This window comes from Oncorhynchus keta, chromosome 7, assembly GCF_023373465.1.
Source record: "Oncorhynchus keta strain PuntledgeMale-10-30-2019 chromosome 7, Oket_V2, whole genome shotgun sequence".
Classification (NCBI taxonomy): domain Eukaryota; kingdom Metazoa; phylum Chordata; class Actinopteri; order Salmoniformes; family Salmonidae; genus Oncorhynchus; species Oncorhynchus keta.
This window is the reverse complement of record NC_068427.1, coordinates 3,455,762-3,476,678: the sequence shown is the minus strand read 5'-3', so window position 1 is coordinate 3,476,678 and position 20,917 is coordinate 3,455,762. Positions and strand designations below refer to the sequence as shown.

Genomic DNA, 20,917 nt, shown 5'->3' with positions numbered 1-20,917 from the left:
TACCACAGGTGGACTCCAATCAAGTTGTCAAAGATCTCAAGGATGATCAATGGAAACCGGATGCATCTGAGCTCAATTTTTATTTATTTATATATATACACATTCGCAAACATTTCTCAACTTGTTTTTCGATTTGTCATTATGGGGTATTGTGTGTAGATTGCTGTTAATTTGTATTTTTAAAATCCATTTTAGAATAAGGCTGCAATGTAACAAAATGTGGAAAAAGCCAAGGGGTCTGAATACTTTCTGAAGGCACTGTACATAGCGACCTCAATTACCTTGTACCCCTGCACATCAACTTGGTACTGGTGCTGTATGTAGCCATGTTTTTTTACTTGTTATTGTTATTCGTTATTCACTGTAGCCATGTTATTTTTTACTCATTCTTATCTGTTATTCACTGTATTTATTCCATGTGTCACTATTTCAATGTTTTATTTATCTTTAACTCTGCATTTTTGGAAAAGTCTACAGCTGTTGTTTACAAAGTATGCCACCAATACAATTTAATCAGCGATATTAAAAAAATAGTCATATTAAAAGGTGTGTAATAATTTAACATTTCATAGGGTTGTTCCCACATGACCATATCCCCATGATACATTCATTTTTTAATATATATATATATATATATATATATATATATATATATATATATATATATATATATATATTTATGGAAGACATGCTCCTAACACCTGTGTGTAAGCATAACTGGGGCGGAAGTGTAGTTTGTCAACTGGAGGCACACACAGCCTATGAATCTGTGTTGAATGGCTAGTGTGTCGTTTTTATTTCAAAGATTAATTCTCGCTGATATGAAAGATAAGGGGCATATCAGCATATGTTTCAAAAACAGTTTCGCAAGCAATGATTATTGACTTTTCTAAACGTCTACACACACCGTTTGAATTGTGGTACACGCAAAGCTCAACGCTGAAATGTTCTTTGCTGTAATAAAATAAAATATTGTGAGATTTGTTTCTCTCTGAAATGACCGGAACCCTGATCAAAGGGTCGAGTTCCTTGCGGAGTATTTTAAGTGACACTCCCGCTGCAAGAAGACCGCGGACTTTTTTTGGTTTCCTTACGCGTTACTACTTGCGATCTTATTTTCACACGATACAGTTTTATTTGTCGCTGAATGAAAATGTTACGCTTTGATGTATAAAGGGAGTATTAGGACAATCACAATGAATCTCGACAGACTTCGACAACGTGTACGAGACTACATTGATCAGGTAAGAAACGTAGTCTAGATAGGCTAAATTGGTAGTTGGCTAGCTTGCCGCTGTCTGATTGCCGTAATTTATTGTACCGCCTAGCTAGCTAAGTGAAATGTTCATAATGACAAGTCTACAGTTTCCAGATGTGTAACACACTTGCGTTAGGTAGCTCCTTAGATATCAACATGCTAACCTTAGTACCTAGTTAGCTTCCCTGCTACCTAAGTCAGTGACATGAGCTAGTTAACGTTGTTGGCTACTACTGTAATGTTATGTACTTGGACTACGGAGCTAGTTACCCCATTCATAGCTCTTAAACTCTAGGCGGCATTTTGCCTTCTCCCTACAGTCCGTTAACTTCGCCCACGACTGCCTTATCTGAACTACAATCCCGACGCTCTGTGTTAACGTTTAGACACGTCAACCATCGCCTGCGTTCTGGATTTAAAAACATATGGCCCTTAATTCATTAGTGAGGGAGAATCATTCAATTAAGTTACACTTGTAGCAGTTTTGCACAGATCCATACAGCTATGGCTAGCCTCCATCCGAAGAAACTACAATTCCTGAGTTACGCTTACTCTAGATGGATCATTAGCGCAGGTGGTCGCCTCTTGTTTTCCGTAAACAAGTACTGTAACACTGATATAATGATATAATTTGGGAAAACTAACCCTATTAAGGTGTGTAGGACTTTGTGACATCTGTTGCTGTAAAAAGGGCTTTAAATGCATTTGATTTATTGTATCAATTAAAATGTTTCAATTATTTCTCGCTGATATGAAAGATCTTTATGCTTACGAAACAATTCAACTTGCCATTCATCAGCTTTTCAAGCTTAAAGTCAAAATGCGATTGGAACTTAACAAGAATGGAGTTTTGCTGATCGACTTTAGTCATTACTTGCGTCATGGCTGGTATGTACTTCCAAAAAAGGCTTAAATAAAATGTTATATGCAACTGAAAAAAGGCATTGGTATTGTTTTTCACCAGGTGTGCATGCATCAAATCCACTTCTTCTGAACCACCTAAAAAAATCTGTAATTAATGCCATGCACAGGTCAGCTGATCCAACAGCAGGGAATATTTATTTTATCCAGAGAGGAAGAGGTGAAACGAGAGGTTTCACTTTGGTGAAAATCTGTCAAAAATAAGCACACCATGTTTCTATGGGCTTATTTTGGACCTAAGCTTGTCGCCTACCTTCACATCTGGGACAATGACTCCCATTGTTGGGGCAGAGATTTGAGCATCTCGTCGTTAGATACAGGTCTGTTTTTATCACCTACAACAGTGGATGAATGTCATATCAATCTGTGTCACCTGTACTACACAGAATGCAATATTATTTCATACAAGTGGATTAAGTAGATCATATACGGTATGTTTACAGTGATTGTATATTTAAGCAATAAGGCACGAGGAGGTGTGGTATATGACCAATATACCACAGCTAAGGGGTGTTCTTAGGCACAACGCATAATATCCTTATTTTTTATTATAACCTGGTTACCAATATAATTAGAGCAGTAAAATTAATGTTTTATACCATATGCACTGTCAGCCAATCAGCATTCAGTGCTCGAACCACCCAGTTTATAATTCTATTTTCTATATTTTAATTTCACTCCTAATATTGCAGGTGCTGAAGAGGTGGATTTGGTACATGCGTACTAAGTCAAAAACAATACTTAGATTATTTCCAGACAATGCATTTTTTTGGTTGCATGTAACTTTTTATTTTGACATTTTTTTGGAAGTACATATCGGTGTGATGGCAGTAATGACAATAGTTGCTTGAAAAGCTGGTGAATGGCAAGTTGAATGGCTGCTTCCTTGGCTTAAAGGAGAATTGCCATATTCAACGTCTCCTGTAAACCCATATTCTGGTTAAAATTTTGGGCAACTTGGAGGGTGGCTAGATAACTGTTAACTTGTATCGACAGCTCCTGACAGTATCAGTTTCATACTTCTAGTTAATACATTCAGAATGTTTGCTTTCATGCTGCCTTTCCTGTCTGTTTTGTTTGCAGCAACAGTATCAAAGCGCTTTATTTTGGGCAGATAAGATTGCATCCCTGTCTCATGGTGAGTAATCTTCTTGATTTGATGAGATCGTCTGGCTAGTTACTATAGAAGTTAAGTTAGTAGTCTATTTAACTGATGCTGTACCTTTCACAGAAGACCCCCAGGATATCTACTGGCTTGCACAGTGCCTTTACCTCACCTCCCAGTACCACAGAGCCTCCCATGCCCTCCGCTCACGGAAACTAGATCAGGTAAGACCACCTGGTTGGCTCCCTGGGTACCTGCATATTTCTGTATGTCAGCAACTCACTGTGGGGGCACTCAGGCTTGCATGCAACGTGACTAATGACATGTTAATGAGTCTACACATCGCATTCTTCTCTGTCGCTTTCAAAACTATGTACTATCCAGATTGTGCCCTTGTTCTTCAAAACAAATAAAATACTATTGTACCTGGTTAGCTCTCGCGAATCGAAGGGGGTATACAGCCATCCCTAGGGTTTTCAGTTGAACGTATGGACCACAGCTTGCTCAATGTGGTCTTTACAATCCCCACACTCCATTTTAAAGGTTAGATACTTGAATAATTATCACTTGCGATATGATTTTGAAGACCTTTTGGAACTTACATTTGTACAAAAAAAAAATGTACTTACTATTTGCAGTTTTAGCACTGTGTTTTGAATAACGCATGCATTCAGCCAGTGTACGGAAGTTCCTTCTGCTGCACTCAAATGTCGTACTTCGGCTGGAAGCATGAATTGTGTTATTCAAAACACAGCCGCGTGCAACTTAAACTGTGTACAGTAAGTGTCTTTTTTGTATTTTAAAATATTTCTTGCTTATATGAAAGTAATGTTTGAAATGTTTCCGAAACCGCATTGCAAGCGATGTGTATGAAGGTTTACACCAGGGGTATTCAACTGGGAATCCGGAGGTACTGCAGGTGTTCGGCGAAAATATTAAGTCACTTTAATGTTTTTATGAATATTGCAACAGAATACAAGAGATTTGAATGACAACTTATAGGGGTCTGACAAATGGAGAGAATTTTAAAAAAAATGTTTAAACTGCCAATAGTTTTCTGTTTAAAAAAATTACATTTTATACAATTCCACATCAAATCCTCTTGTGCGGTATGGCCTCTAGGGGGCAATGAAGTTCTACCGCAGTCATACTGGATTCTGCTTTGGGCAGGTGACATTTTTAGTGTTTTTATTATTATACTTTTTTTTTTGTCAGGCAGTACCATACAGCACTGAATGAGAGCAAATTTGACATGTAAAGTTGTCTGTTGACCAGCTACCTAAAAGTGATTTTACATTCATCATAAATAATAAGTTGATATTTCCGCCGTTTGTATCTCTGTTAACAGGTCTATATTGTCAGCGCTTTCAATATTGGGTTACTTGAGTTCACTCCCCTTCCAGTGGTCCCTGCGCCTAAATGTCAATGTAACCTGTCTAAATGACCACCCGTAACACTTCAGTCTTTACCCATGAAATGCTTTGGGGCGGCAGGTAGCCTAGTGGTTAGAGCGTTAGTCGTTGGGCCAGTAACCGAAAGGTTGCAAGATCGAATCCCAGAGCTGACAAGATAAAAATCTGTCGTTCTGCTCCTTAACAAATAAGGATTTGTTCTTAACTGACTTGCCTAGTTAAATAAAGGTTAAAAAAATAAGCTGGTCATGGCTCACATCATCCCAGAAACCCTGGACCTACACCAATTTGCATACAACCCCAACAGATCCACAGATGACGCAATCTCTATTGCACTCCACACTGCCGTTTCCCACCTGTACAAAAGGAACACTTACGTCTGGATGCTGTTCATTGACTACAGCTCATTGTTCAACACCTTAGTGTCCTCCAAGCTCAACACTAAGCTAAGGACATGGACTAAACACCGCCCTCTGCAACTGGATCCTGAACTTCCTGACGGCCAGCTCCCAGGTGGTAAGAGTAGGTAACAACACATCTGCCACACTGACCCTCAACACGGTGGCCCCCCAGGGGTGCGTGCTCAGTCCCCTCCTGTACTCCCTGTTCACGCACGACTGCGCACTACTCCAACACCGTCATTAAGTTTGCAGAAGATATGACGGTGGTTGTCCTGATCACCAACGATGAGACTGCCTATAGGGAGGAGGTCAGAGACATGGTAATGTGGTGCCAGGACATCAACCTCTCCCTCAATGTGAGCAATAAAAAATAATATTGTTTTGGACTAGAGGAAACTAAGGGCCAAACGTGCCCAAATTCACAGTGACTAGGCTGTAGTATAGCGGGCCATGGTCCAAACACACCAACACAGGTGTTGTTGTGCCCTCTTCACGACTATTTCCCTTCAGGAGGCAGAAAAGATTTGTCATGGGCTCTCAGATCCTTAATGTTGTACAGATTGAGAGCAATGGCTGCATCACTGCTTGGTATGGAAACTGCTCGGCATCCGACCGCAAGGCGCTGCAGAGGGTAGTGCTTAAGGCCCTGTCCCATACTGGGGCTGAACTCCTTACCACCATCCAGGACCTCTATGCCAGGCGGTGTCAGAGGAAGGCCCTAAAAATTATCATGCTCCATTCACCCAAGCCATAGACTGTTCTCTCTGTGTGGCAAGCGGTACCATAGCGCCATGTCTGTGACCAAAAGACACCTGAACAGCTTCGACCCCCAAGCCATAAGATATGGTTAATCAAATGGCTACCTGGACAATTTACATTGCCCCCCCACCACATGCGGTCACACACTCATATTGACACTACTCGCAGTGCTGCTGCTACTCTGTTATTATATAGTGCATTCTGGAAAGTATTCAGACCGTGACTTTTTCCACATCTTGTTACGTTACAGCTAGTGATGCACTGATATGGCATTTTTGGCTGATTCCGATATTTCCCTTGCCAAAAAAAACGAAAAACGATATTTAAAATATTTGCTGCCTTAAGTAAAGTTAAGTAGCTAACACATGGACACAGCAGTCTAAGGCACTGCATCTCAGTGCAAGTGGCTTCACTACAGTCCCTGGTTCAAATCCAGGCTGTATCACATCCGGCTGTGATTGGTAGTCCCATAGTGCGACGCACAATTGGCCCAGGTAGGCTGTCATTGTAAATAAAAATGTGTTAACTTACTTGCCTCGTTAAATAAAGGTTACACACACCACACTGACCAAAAATATTTTGTTTGCATTTACATGTCCCCATTACTCGTCAAACATAAACAAAAACCTATTTCGTTCACTTACTAGCTGTGCTGTTTCGTTGTTCATTCGTTTTATTCTCAACCAGGATTTCATCATGCATGTCAAGCAGTGAAGTTTCAGCTCTCTGTCTGTGACCTCTCTTCCTTGGTGCGCACTGTCACTGTGTCTGTTTCCATCTTGTCCAGCTGTGTCTAACATTTCACGTAAATCCTGTTTCTTATCTGCATCAAAGTAGTGGTCCTTGTACATAGCATCGATCATGGTGGCGACACAGTAAAGAGAGAATGCCACCGAATCGCTTGTTCACAGCCTTTGTCAGCAGTTTTGTTGAGCAGGCGTTTCAATGCCATGACAGAGGGTATCACGTCTGCTGCAGACGCAGTTGATGAGCTTATTTCTCCAGTCATACTTACGAGTTTCAAATGTTCTCAAATGCCATTGAAATGGCAGCAGCGGTATGACAACCAGCATATTCATGTGCATGCAATACGACTTTCCTCAATTCTAAATCCTTGACGACCCACTGTGCTGTCAGACTCGGCATGCTCATGGGGCTGATATCGCTGGTCCAAATGTCACTCGTGAAGCTTTTTAGCAGTGACGCTATTACTGTGTAGCTCCGGTAGGGCAACATCTGAAAAATAGCGCACTTAGTAGTGTGTACCGGTGCTCGACCAGTCGGCGACGCCAACATCACCCAAGACAGAGAATGATTGATTGTCAAGGGCAATGAATTCCATTATCTTGGCGTTATTGGATTTTGCCTTTTAAGAAATTTTCAGCGAGACAACGGTCTTTCAAATGACTGCTCGACTTGTTGACTGCTCGATCCACACAGCAGACACGGGCTATGTTATGAATGCTGTGTTGCATGTGCAGCGCAAAATTGTATGTGGCGTCATTACACTATGTACCTACGTTATATAGGTATGCACGTCAGCTTTGACATCGGTTTTGAACATCGCCGTTAAAATAGACATAGGGCCACGTTGGCATTTTTAGCTAATATATTCGGATTCCGATATACTTACTGATATTGTGCATCCCTAGTTACAGCCTTATTCTAAAATGGATTAAATTGCCCCCCCCCCCCCTCAATCTACACACACATCCCCATAAATAACAAAACAAAAGGGTTTAGAATTTTTTTCAAATGTATTTAAAAATAAAAAACACAACCTTTACATTAGTATTCAGACCCTTTACTCAGTACTTTGTTGATGCACCTTTTGCAGTGATTACAGCCTTGAGTCTTCTTGGGTATGACGCTACAAGCGTGGCACACCTGTATTTGGGGAGTTTCTCTCATTGTTCTCTGCAGATCCTCTCAAGCTCTTTCAGGTTGGATGGGGACCGTCGCTGCACAGCTATTTTCAGGTCTTTCCAAAGATGTTCCATCGGGTTCAAGTCCGGGCTCTGGCTTTGCCACTCAGGGACATTACGACTTGTTCAGAAGCCACTCCTGCGTTGTCTTCGCTATGTGCTTTGGGTTGTTGTCCTGTTGGAAGGTAAACCTTCGCCCAAGTCGGAGGTCCTGAGCGCTCTGTAGCAGGCTTTCATCAAGGATCTCTCTCTACTTTAACGCCGCAAACGTTTTTCCTTGATCCTGACTAGTCTCCCAGTCTCTGTCGCGTAAAAACATTCGCCCAGCATGATGCTGACACCATGCATCACCGTAGAGATGGTGCCAGGTTTCCTCCAGATGTGACGCTTGGCATTCAGGCCAAAGAGTTCAATCTTGGTTTCATCAGACCAGAGAATCCTGTTTCTCATGATCTAAGAGCCTTTTGCCAAAAGGCACCCAATCTCCAAGTGGGCTGTCGTTCCTTTCACTGAGGAGTGGCTTCCGTCCGGCCGCTCTACCATAAAGGCCTGATTGGTGGAGTGCTGCAGAGATGGTTGTCCTTCTGGAAGGTTCTCCCATCTTCACAGAGGAACTCTAGAGCTCTGTCAGAGTGACCATCGGGTTCTTGGTCACCTCCCTGACCAAGGCCCTTTTCCCCCGATTGCTCACTTTAGCCGGGTGGCCAGCTCTAGGAAGAGTCCCGGTGGTTCCAAACTTCTTCCATTTAAGAATGATGGAGGCGACTGTGTTCCTGTGACCTTCAATGCTGCAGAAATGTTTTGGTGCTCTTCCCCAGATCTGTGCCTCGACACAATTGTGTCTCAGAGTTCTACGGACAATTCATTCGACCTCATGGCTTGCTTTTTGCTCTGAGATGCACTGTCAACTGTGGGGCCTTATATAGACCTGTGTGTGCCTTACCAAATCATGTCCAATCTATTGAATTTACCACAGGTGGACGCCAAGTTGTAAATCTCCAGGATAGGGCTGAGCGATATGGCCAAAATGTCATATAACGATACATATCACAATATACACTTTCTGTAAATTCAATGAATAAATTGTTTATATAAAAGGACCACACATAAAGGCCTAATTCTTATTACATTTTTGAATTACACTCAACAAATAAAAGATATTGGGTCGAGTGTTATTACCAACTCACTTAACCCCTGTTTCTCGACCTTGTAAATTGGGGACATGTCTTTGCAGATGTAAGTTGTAATGACAGCTGTTATCATGATTCTTTGCCATATGGTGTGCCGTGGGCAAAAGCCTCTTGCGACGTCTTGAGTCGGGTTTGTTTTGAGCACTCAACCCTGCGGCGTATTTTGCGGAGATTGATTTTCTAGTCCGTGTCAGATTTTTCATACTCAAACCACGTCCATGCTTTCGAAGTAACCCCTCTTTTAGGTACGGTCTTCGTGCTCTGTGTCGCATTCACACTCAATGTTTTTTTTTGTGGCAAATTTCCTTCCACTCGGAACGCAAAGCGAAGTCCAGTTTGACAAATAATATTGCCTTAAACACCATAATGTTAATCAAATTAATTAAGCAACATTTCTTAAAATAAAAAAATCTGTCCCATTTACTATGTTCCTATAAAAAAAGGTTTGAAATTCTCTAGTACAGCCACTATTGAAGGCTATCAAATGCTTAAAAGATTCTATTTCACATTATAAGTGCCAACGACCATTAACCTGTTGCGTCGAGCAATCCCGTATCCGGGAGCGTAATTATAGCCTCAAGCTCATTAACTCCATAATATCGACAGAAACATGGCAAACGTTGTTTAGAATCAATCCTCAAGGTGTTTTTCACATATCTATTCGATGATAAGTCATTCGTGGCAGTTTGGTTTAAAGTAAATGGTAAAATGCATGCAGCTGGAGATTACGCAATAATTGCAACGGAGGACACCAACCGGAGTACCTGGTAAATGTAGTCTCTTATGGTCAATCTTCCAATGACATGCCTACAAATACGTCACAATGCTGCAGACACCTTGGGGAAATGACAGAAAGTGTAGGCTCATTCCTTGCGCATTCGCAGCCATATAAGGAGACATTGGAACAGAGCACATTCAAAATCTGGGGCATTTCCTGTTTGAAGTTTCATCTTGGTTTCGCCTGTTGCATCAGTTCTGTAATATCTTTGCAGATTTGGAAACGTCAGTGTTTTCTTTCCAAAGCTGTCAATTATATGCATAGTCGAGCATCTTTTCGTGACAAAATATCTTGTTTAAAACGGAAACTTTTTTTTTTATCCATAAATTAAAAGAGCACCCCTTATATCCAAGAAGTTAATGCTGGTTAGTGCTAGTTTGACCACCAGAGGGCATCTTTGAAGCATTTGATAGCCTTCAATAGTGGCTGTACTAGAGAATTTAAAACTTTTTTTTTGTAGGAACACTGTATATTGGACTGACTTATTATTATTTTTTAAAGAAATGTTGCTTAATTAATTTGGTTAATATTATGGTGTTTAAGGCAATATTATTTATTTCTATTCCAAGAAAAACCTAAAAACCCCCTGGGTTTCCGTTAGGATGGAATGGCAAATATGGCACTGTACAATGTGACGGTCGGGAGTAGGCTACACAGTACTATGTTATTTAGCTAAAGAATCACTGTGTCATACGTGGGAGACCAAGGTTAAATTCCTCGACGGATAGGAATATATATATATATATTCCTGTTAATAATATCTGTGAGAATATCCAAGTGTTTCTTATATAATTCTAAATTAATAATTGCTTTGTTTAAAAACCGTCATTCTTGAACATGGGGTAAGACATTTACTAATTTGTAAATAAAGCTAGTTTATTATTTTAGAATTAGTTATGTTTTTAGAGGGAGAAAAAGCAACAGTCATCTCATGGGTCTCCCAATCGTGGCCAGCACAGGTATTGAACCAGCATCTGTAGCAACACGGCTTGCACAGCTATGCAGTGTTTTAGACCGTTGCGCCGCTTAGGCGCTGTACAATGTGACCAGTTGGGAGTGTACTTAAATAAGAGCAAAACAAAATAATAACCTTTAGTCTAACAACCAGTTTTAGTAAATTATACTGAAGTCCATGTGAAATTACCAGTTTCTATTTCGGTTTATGTCGCCCATTCATTGTCAGAGACGGTAGGACCCAAAAGCATTATCAGTGCTCTAACTCCCCCATGCGCTGTTCTGGAGCAATGAAGTGGTGACGCAGGGTATCGTACTAAACCACAAATGACCTCTAAGTACCGCAGCATAATCGCAAAACTTTTAGTGGAGCAACCACTATGTGAAAAATGTGTTTTTGTAGTCAAATATAGAGGAATAAGTGTTTCCAATGACATCTCCTGTGTGCATCGTGTGATTTTTGACCAATTGTGAGTAGTCATTGCCTACTAAATCTCGAATAATTGGTTAACATCATTGGAAACCATTGTTTCGACCTCAAAACAGAAATATGCAGTTTTTGTGAAGCCGAAACGTCAAGGAGCAACGACTGCTCAGCCGGCCATGTGGTAGGCCACACAATCTCACAAAGAGACTGCCCAGTGCTGAAGCCCGTAAAGATCACCTGTCCTCACTACAGAGTTCCAAACTGCCTCTGGAAGCAATGTCAGCACAATAGCTGTTCGTCGGTAACTTCATGAAATAGATTTCCATGGCTGAGCAGCTGCATAACAAGCCCAAGATCACCATGCGCAATGCCAAGTGTCGGCTGGAGTGGTGTAAAGCTCGCTGCCATTAGACACTGGAGCAGTGGAAACGCGTTCTCTTGAGTGCTGATCATGCTTCACCATCTGGCAGTCCGATGGATGAATCTGGGCTTAGCAGATGCCAGGAAAACGCAGTGCCCGACCTCATTAATGCTCGTGGCTGAATGGAAGCATATCCCTGCAGGAATGTTCCAATATCTAGTGGAAAGCCTTCTCAGACGAGTGGAGGCTGTTAATAGCAGCAAAGGGGGACCAAATCCATATTAATGCCCATGATTTTGAATTGAGATGTTGGATGAGCTGGTGTCCACATACCTTTTTGGCCATGTAGTGCATGTTGATGTTGGGGCGGTGTAGGAGATTATGATTATGAAGTTTTAACATTTAACTGTCCCTTTTAACGTTTAGACTGTCGGCATTTCCCTCATAAATGCCAGATATTTGTAAATAGACACTAACGTTCTTGTGTTACTGTCTGAATGGTCAAATGCTGGTGCCATTGTTGTGAAAAGTTGTCTGTCAGCTTGTGCTTTGGTTTTCATTTTCCTAATATGTATCTTTCATTTCACAGTTGTATGGCGCGTGTCAATATCTCGCTGCTAGATGCCACGTGAGTATAAACATTAAGCAGCTACTTGTGATGAAATCTACCTGTTCAAACTCTCCATCCTCCTATTAGTCCATGGTCCTTCTGGAAAATGTGTTAACTTTTATAGTCATTTATATATATTGATTGATTGTATGGGAAATTAGGCAAAATAATCTTTTGAAGGCTGTTAAAGGACATTTGAGACAAGGTGGAATGTTCACATGCTCATTGAAAATTACGATTTAACAACAGTTGAACATTGTTTTAACCTTGAACAAACTTCTGTCCTTGACCATCATGATTTAAAACTTATGCTCTCCAACCTTCAACCTTAAGTTATTTAGTGATGTGTTACCTAATTTGGCAGCCATTAGTTCAGCAGCTGGTTGACACATGTTATAGAAATGATGCCATTGGTGATTAGAAAAACCTTAGCCTATCTGACATATTGGTGCGGCTGGCTTCCTGGTTAAGCGAGCAGTGTCAAAAAAACAGTGTGGCTTGGCAGGGTTGTGTTTCTGAGGACGCATGGCTCTCGACCTTTGCCTCTCCTGAGTCCGTACAGGAGTTGCAGCGATGGGACAAGTCTGTAACTACCAATTTGGATATTGGGGGATACTAAAATAAACAAATAACCAGCCTTTGTGCATTTAGACCATTGCTGACGCCCTCGACAACCCTCACCGGTCTCTAACCCAGGGCTCTCCATCCCTGTTCATGGAGAGCTACCCTCCTGTAGGTTTTCACTCCAACTCCAGTTGTAACTAAGCTGATTTTTAAGCTTATCGACCAGCTAATTATTAGAATCAGGTGTGCTAGAATAGGGCAGGAGTGAAGCAACAGACTGTAGTGCATCAGGTCCAGGGATCTAGAACCCTGCTCTAACCAGTACATATTTCAGTAGGACGTACACTACAATGTATTTTCCCATAGATAGGGTAGCTAGACACCATCTATAAGGCTTCAATAAACCAGCTATGTAAGTTTATGTCCCCTAATTATAAGGTGGTTTGTTAGAAAGTTAATGTTGGAATGTAGTGTGTGTGTGTGTATTTATGACCGCATACAAGACAGCTTTTACTTTTCACAATATGGCATATCAATTTTTAAAAAATGTCTTTTTTTTTTTAAATATACAAATTAGAGCTCTAAATACAGAACAAAAACAGTTATGTGTTTGAAGCATTTTGCTAATCTATTTTTTTTACAAAGAAGAGATATTTAGCAAACCTGGCTGAATTTGTAATCTGCATAACTAAAATATTTAATTATCATTAGGCATATTCTACCTATTATTAAAACCAGTGGATCTGGTTTGTGGCCGTGTTGGGAAATGGTTAACCTATAGTTAAATCCACAATAGCTAGGCATCATTGTTAACACTTCTCCTAGCTTTGTCAACTTGTGTGCACTCATTACGAAGGCTTTTTGCAAGAATGGGTACCTCTTTGCTGCATGTAATGCATTCCTATGGGATCTCATGGTTTCACATCAACATTTTATTCTATCATATTGCATATCATTTTAATGATTATATATCAGTGAATGTTTCTAGAACATTTTCTAAGTGTTTCAGGGGCGGCAGGTAGCCTAGTGTTTTTAGAGCATTGTAACCGAAAGGTTGCTCGATCGAATCTTCAAGCTGACAAGGTAAAAATCTGTCATTCTGTCCCTGAACAATGCGCTGTTCCCCGTTAGGCCGTCATTGTAAATAACAATTTGTTCTTAACTAACTTGCTTAGTTACATTAAATTGTTTATTTTAATTGAAATGGCTACAAAATGTATTAACACTTTTCTGGTAATTATTTAGCCAAATACATGTAACTTGCATGGGCAATCATTTTGGGTTGTCCTCATTGTAACACATTTTAAGCAATTATTGGTCTTATTACACCAATTATTTATTCAGTTATGGCCATGCAAAATCAATGCAGTTTCTTCCCATTGAAAGGAATGGTGGCCATCTTAAAAATAGGCTGGTAGGATTGATTGACAAAATCTATGACGACTATATATGCAGTTCAAGTCGGAAGTTTACATACACCTTAGCCAAATGCATTTCAATTCAGTTTTTCACAATTCCTGACATTTAATCCATGTATAAAAGTCCCTGTTTTTAGGTCAGTTAGGATCACCACTCTATTTTAAGAATGTGAAATGTCAGAATAATAGTTGAGTGATTTTTATTTCTTTCATCACATACCCAGTGGGTCAGAAGTTTACATACTAATTGAGTGCATTTGGTTGCATTGCCTCTAAATTGTTTAACTTGGGTCAAGCGTTTCGAGTAGCCTTCCACAAGCTTCTCACAATACATTGGGTGATTTTTGTCCCATTCCTCCTGACAGAGGTGGTATAACTGAGTCAGGTTTGTAGGCCTCCTTGTTCGCACACTTTTTTTTTTAGTTCTGCCCACAAATTTTCTATAGGCTTGAGGTCAGGGCTTTACCACTCCAATACCTTTACTTTGTCGTCTTTAAGCCATTTTGCCACAACTTTGTAAGTATGCTTGGGGTCATTGTCCATTGGGAAGACCCATTTGCGACAACACTTGAACCTCTCTGGGATTTGTGGGATGCTAGCGTCAACAGCCATTGAAATTGCAGGGTGCCGAATTCAAACAGAAATCTCATAATTAAAATTCCTCAAACATACAAGTATTATATACCATTTTAAAGATACACTTCTTTTTAATCCAACCACAGTGTCCGATTTCAAAAAGGCTTTACGGCAAAAGCACACCATGCGATTATGTTAGGACAGCGCCTAGCCACAAAAACCATAGACATTTCCCAGCCAAGGAGAGGGCTCACAAAAGTCAGAAATAGCGACTCAATTAATCACTAACCTTTTGAACTTCACCTGGTCATCCAGGATGCCATGTTATACAATAAATGTTTGTTTTGTTCAGTAAAGTGTCTCTTTATGTTCAAAAACCTCAGTTTTAAATTGCCGCGTTATGTTCAGTAATGCATTGTCTCAAATAACCGGTGAAATTGCAGAGAGCCAAATCAAATGACAAAGTACTCATCATAAACATTGATGAAAGATACACGTGTTATATAAACTTCTTGTTAATCCAGCTGCTGTGTAAGATTTCAAAAAGGCTTTACGGCGAAAGCAAACCATGCTATTATCTGAGGATAGCACCCCATCAAACGAACACAGACCATCATATTTCATCCCGCCAGGCGTGACACAAGTCAGAAATAACGATATAATTCATGCCTTACCTTTGAAGATCTTGTTTTGTTGGCACTCCAATATGTCCCATAAACATCACAGATGGTGCTTTTGTTCGATTAATTCAGTCGTTATATGTCCATTTATTTGGTGCGTTTGATCCAGAAAAACACCCGTTCCAACTCGCGCAACATGACTACAAAATATCTAAGTTGCCTGTAATCTTTGTCCAAACATATCAAACAACTTTGCTAATACAACTTTAGGTATTTTTAACGTAAATAATTGATCAAATTTAAGACCAGATAAACGGCGTTCAATAGCGGATAAAAACAAAGTGGAGCGAGCTTTCGGGTCACGCGCCCCAACCACAACAGTACACATCAATCGACCCTTGTTCTGAACAGGGCTACTTCTTCATTTCTCAAAGGAAAAACATCAACTAATTTCTAAAGACTGGTGATATCCAGTGGAAGCGATAGGAACTGCAAGCAACTGCCTTAGAATTCTAGATTCCTATTGAAATCCCATTTGAAAAGTGACCTAAAAAAAAAAAAAAAAACCTGGTTGGTTTGTCCTCGGGATTTCGCCTGCCAAATAAGTTATTTTATACTCAGACATCATTCAAACAGTTTTAGAAACCAGTGTTTTCTATCCAAATCGACTAATAATGTGTTTTGATGTTGTATTAGTTAATGTGACGGCTGTTACTCATCGAATGATTAAAGGTTTCTAATTGCGTGATTAACTGAATCAAGCAATTATTAACTCATTAACGTGGGGCACCCTGGGAAAATTAGTTTTGTTGAGCTTCTATTTCCCAAATCGATTTTTACAACAGCCGCTAATTAATCAGTTACCGCTACAGTCTCGTTCTGAACGTCGCATAATCCGGGAATCTGCACGGACCCGGGTCTCACCAATGAGTTCGTACCACACCAATCTTAGTTTAGTATTTATTTACTAGAAAGCTAAAATGATGATAAAAGATATACATACACAAAAACACATTCTAGGCTATTGATTAGAACTTAGTATAATGGGCCAACCCACTATGGTGCGTGTTACCCAAAATGCGGATTTAAAAGAGAGAAAAAGAAAGTACACGAGAGAAATATACATTTGGGTGAATTTGTCAGCTATGCTTATTCCAACCTTAGCCTTGCCCCAAACTGCCGCTCTTATGGGTCAGAATATAATAATGTAATTACGTGGGGAAGGTCTCCGTGGATTCTGCTCAATGACTTCTCCCGCGCAAGTCTTTGGTAGTCCTCACGATGTCGGTGTCCTTTTGGCTTAGGAGTTTGTTCCTTCGCCCTTGCTCTGGAAGGGCTCTTCTGAGGACAGACCGCTCTGTAGCTCAGAGCTCACAGCGTAGGAATGAAACGGTGTAGATACCACGATTCGATGGGGAGTGGAGGTTAGGTGGTTCGACTTGAATTCACCCGCTTAGACTCAGCTACTCATCCGTAGCTTGGATAGAAAAATATTTAGTTGAAGACAAACTTGTTGCGTTTTGGGTTCGTTGACTTTTTAGACCTTGGCTGCAGCTTGGGTCACTTAGTCTGATCTGTAAATTCTTCACTCACAGGTTTTATACCCTAGGGTCAGAAGTGGGCATCACCCCCTTTAGGGCAATTCTCTGGGCGTACCAAGTTAATGAGGGCAAGGTCTAGATTTTACTCAAATCCAATTTTAGACAACTAACTTCATTTCCTCTCTACCAAAACATGCTCTTTGGTTTATACATTGTACGTTGTATGGAAAAATATCAAACATATACTAGGTAAACTGTTGACGTTACAATGTTTTCGTAATAAGGTCATCTATTAACCTTTAATAACAAAACAAATGACATACATTTTCATAATTCAGCTATTGTCATGACCACCGTGGCTGATGGAAACCATTGTCCCAAAGTCCCTTTATTTCATGTTTAATGTTCTGAGGCTGGTTCTCCATAGTAACAGAACAAAAGGAATTTGTCTGTGGCCTAAGATTGACCATGGGTGTGAGGGGTCATAAAACCCCCACATCTTCAGACCCCTAGATCTCTCCTCCTCTGTTGGGGTTGAGAGAGAATCTGTAGGGTTGTGGTCTCCTGTAACCTGATCAGGACAGTCATGATATATGCATATCCTAGCTTCTGGGCCTGAGTAGCAGGTAGTGTACTTTGGCCCCGCTTTTCTTCCGTACGTGAAAATACCACCCCCTAGCCTAGAGGTTAACTTTCCTACCTCATGATGCCATCTAGTTTGAAGTGCACCAAATTACCCCCACAACATGATCGTGCTTCACGGTTGGGATGGTGTTCTTCAGCTTGCAAGCCTCTCCTTTTCCCTCCAAACCATAACGATGGTCATTATGGCCAAACAGTTCTATTTTTGTTTCATCAGACCATAGTACAGTCTTTATCCCCATGTGCAGTTGCAAACCATAGTCTGGCTTTTTATATGGTGGTTTTGGAGCTGTGGCTTCTTCCTTGCTGAGCGGCCTTTCAGGTTATGTTGATATAGGACTCGTTTTACTGTGGATATAGATACTTTTGTACCTGTTTCTTCCAGCATCTTCACAGGGTCCTTTGCTGCTGTTCTGGGATTGATTTGTACTTTTCGCAACGAAGTACGTTCGTCTCTAGGAGACAGAACGCATCTCCTTCCTGAGCGGTAATGACGGCTGCGTGGTCCCATGGTGTTTATTTTTGCGTACTATTGTTTGTACAGAATACGTGGTACCTTCAGGCGTTTGGAAATTGCTCCCAAGAATGGAACAGACTTGTGGAGGTCTACAATGTTTATTTGGTGTAGTTCTACAATGTTTATTTGGTGTAGTTATCACCTTGGGCAGCCATAGTCAACTGGCAGACTGCAGTCCAGATCCGGACTGAGAATGGGGTCAGACGGACCATGTTAATTTTGTATATAGGAACTCAGTCATGCTTTTCATTTACTGCTTTTGAGAGTTGTTATGATAGAATACATAAGGTTACATTTTGAAATTTGGTATTGTATGGGCAGTTTTCCTCATATCATTCACTGACAGACTATCTATTCTTAACCTGTCAGAAATGTTCTGTTGATCAACTACTTGCCATGTTAGCAAGATTGTAGTTATGGCCAGATGACGTTCTCTGGGGCCTCGACTGATTTTTATGAGTCAGTCGATTATCATAACACGACATGGTAAAATTTGCAATCGGAAATCACATCGAATTGCAGGAAATTCACTTTAAAATTATTTCACCCCATGTCAAAATATGTAGAATTGAGGGGAATGAGCTTGAAAATGACTCTGTTCTCGCCGCCAACAAGTAGTGTGACTGGTTTGGGGTTGCACGAGGTGGGGGTTTGTTACGAATACAATAATTTAAAATATCCATCCGGACCTTTGCTGTCTAGGAAATGTGTGACCGGACCTTCTCAAATAGAAGTTGAGTACCCCTGATACCTTGTGGTAATAGAGCACATCCCAATATTGTCCATTCTGGTTCGATATAGCCCAAAATGCATATGTGTATTACCTTTGATGCCCCAAAGGTGAGCCAGTAGAGATGTCATTACCATTACAATTGTTTCATATCTTAATGTGATGTTTTATGAATGTAACATATCAAATTGCCTTAGTTTTTGAAGACTGTTCCCTGATAATAGAAAATTAAGTTTCGTACCCTGATTCTGTTGGCTCAACTAACTGCATGGGGGGGTCATAAATGTAATCACATCAAATTGTAGGTGTAGACCTGAAATGCTTAGATACAAGTCCTTCACCAACAATGCAGACGTTTTTGTAAAGTGTTTGCTAATAAACAAAATAATGAACGAAGGTAAGAAAAAAAAGTAACATAATAATATAACTTTGACTCCATTTCCAGGGTGTACCGAGTCAATGTGGTACAGGTTAGTCGCGGTAATCTGTACCTGTAGGTAGGGGTCAAGTGACTTTGCATAGACAATAAAAAGCAGGAAGCAGCAGTGTGTAAAAATAAATAAAAGCCATTTGATTAACTGTTTAGCAGTCATATGGCTTTGGGGTAGAAGCTTTTAAAGAGGCTTTTGGACCTAGACTTTGTACTCCGGTACCGATTGCCGTGTGGCAGCAGAGAGAACAGTCTATGACTAGGGTGGCCTTCCTCTGATACTGCCTGTTATGGAGTTCCTGGATGGCAGGAAGCTTGGCCCCAGTGATGCACTGGGCCATACACACTACTCTCTGTAGCGCCTTATGGTCAGATTCAAATCAAATCAAATTTTATTTGTCACATACACATGGTTAGCAGATGTTAATGCGAGTGTAGCGAAATGCTTGTGCTTCTAGTTCCGACAATGCAGTAATAACCAACAAGTAATCTAGCTAACAATTCCAAAACTACTGTCTTATACACAGTGTAAGGGGATAAAGAATATGTACATAAAGATATATGAATGAGTGATGGTACAGAGCAGCATAGGCAAGATACAGTAGATGGTATCGAGTACAGTATATACATATGAGATGAGTATGTAAACAAAGTGGCATAGTTAAAGTGGCTAGTGATACATGTATTACATAAGGATGCAGTAGATGATATAGAGTACAGTATATACGTATGCATATGAGATGAATAATGTAGGGTATGTAACATTATATTAGGTAGCATTGTTTAAAGTGGCTAGTGATATATTTTACATCATTTCCCATCAATTCCCATTATTAAAGTGGCTGGAGTTGAGTCGGTGTCAGTGTGTTGGCAGACGCGTCAGATGCGTTGTGCAGACCTCACTACCCTCTGGAGAGCCTTACGGTTGTGGGCGGAGCAGTTGCCGTACCAGGCGGTGATACAGCCCGCCAGGATGCTCTCGATTGTGAATCTGTAGAAGTTTGTGAGTGCTTTTGGTGACAAGCCAAATTTCTTCAGCCTCCTGAGGTTGAAGAGGCGCTGCTGCGCCTTCTTCACGATGCTGTCTGTGTGAGTGGACCAATTCAGTTTGTCTGTGATGTGTATGCCGAGGAATTTAAAACTTGCTACCCTCTTCACTACTGTTCCATCGATGTGGATAGGGGGGTGTTCCCTCTGCTGTTTCCTGAAGTCCACAATCATCTCCTTAGTTTTGTTGAATTTGAGTGTGAGGTTATTTTCCTGACACCACACCCCGAGGGCCCTCACCTCCTCCCTGTAGGCTGTCTCGTCGTTGTTGGTAATCAAGCCTACCACTGTTGTGTCGTCCGCAAACTTGATTGAGTTGGAGGCGTGCGTGGCCACGCAGTCGTGGGTGAACAGGGAGTACAGGAGAGGGCTCAGAACACACCCTTGTGGGGACCCAGTGTTGAGGATCAGCGGGGTGGAGATGTTGTTGCCTACCCTCACCACCTGGGGGCGGCCCGTCAGGAAGTCCAGTACCCAGTTGCACAGGGCGGGGTCGAGACCCAGGGTCTCGAGCTTGATGACGAGCTTGGAGGGTACTATGGTGTTGAATGCCGAGCTGTAGTCGATGAACAGCATTCTCACATAGGTATTCCTCTTGTCCAGATGGGTTAGGGCAGTGTGCAGTTTGGTTGAGATTGCATCGTCTGTGGACCTATTTGGGCGGTAAGCAAATTGGAGTGGGTCTAGGGTGTCAGGTAGGGTGGAGGTGATATGTTCCTTGACTAGTCTCT

At 41.0% G+C, this 20,917-nt stretch overlaps 1 protein-coding gene across 1 annotated transcript in view; it reads left to right on the top strand.

Moving 5' to 3' along the window:
• The first annotated feature begins 1,017 nt into the window (after positions 1–1,017).
• Positions 1,018–20,917, top strand: part of LOC118385879 (cell division cycle protein 16 homolog) — a 41,916-nt gene continuing 22,016 nt past the window's right edge. The window contains exons 1-4 of the mRNA XM_035773084.2: positions 1,018–1,244; positions 3,263–3,317; positions 3,411–3,508; positions 12,081–12,119. Of these exons, the coding sequence (XP_035628977.1) occupies positions 1,167–1,244; positions 3,263–3,317; positions 3,411–3,508; positions 12,081–12,119 (270 nt within the window). The 5' untranslated portion in view covers positions 1,018–1,166. The remainder of the gene's footprint in view (positions 1,245–3,262; positions 3,318–3,410; positions 3,509–12,080; positions 12,120–20,917) is intronic.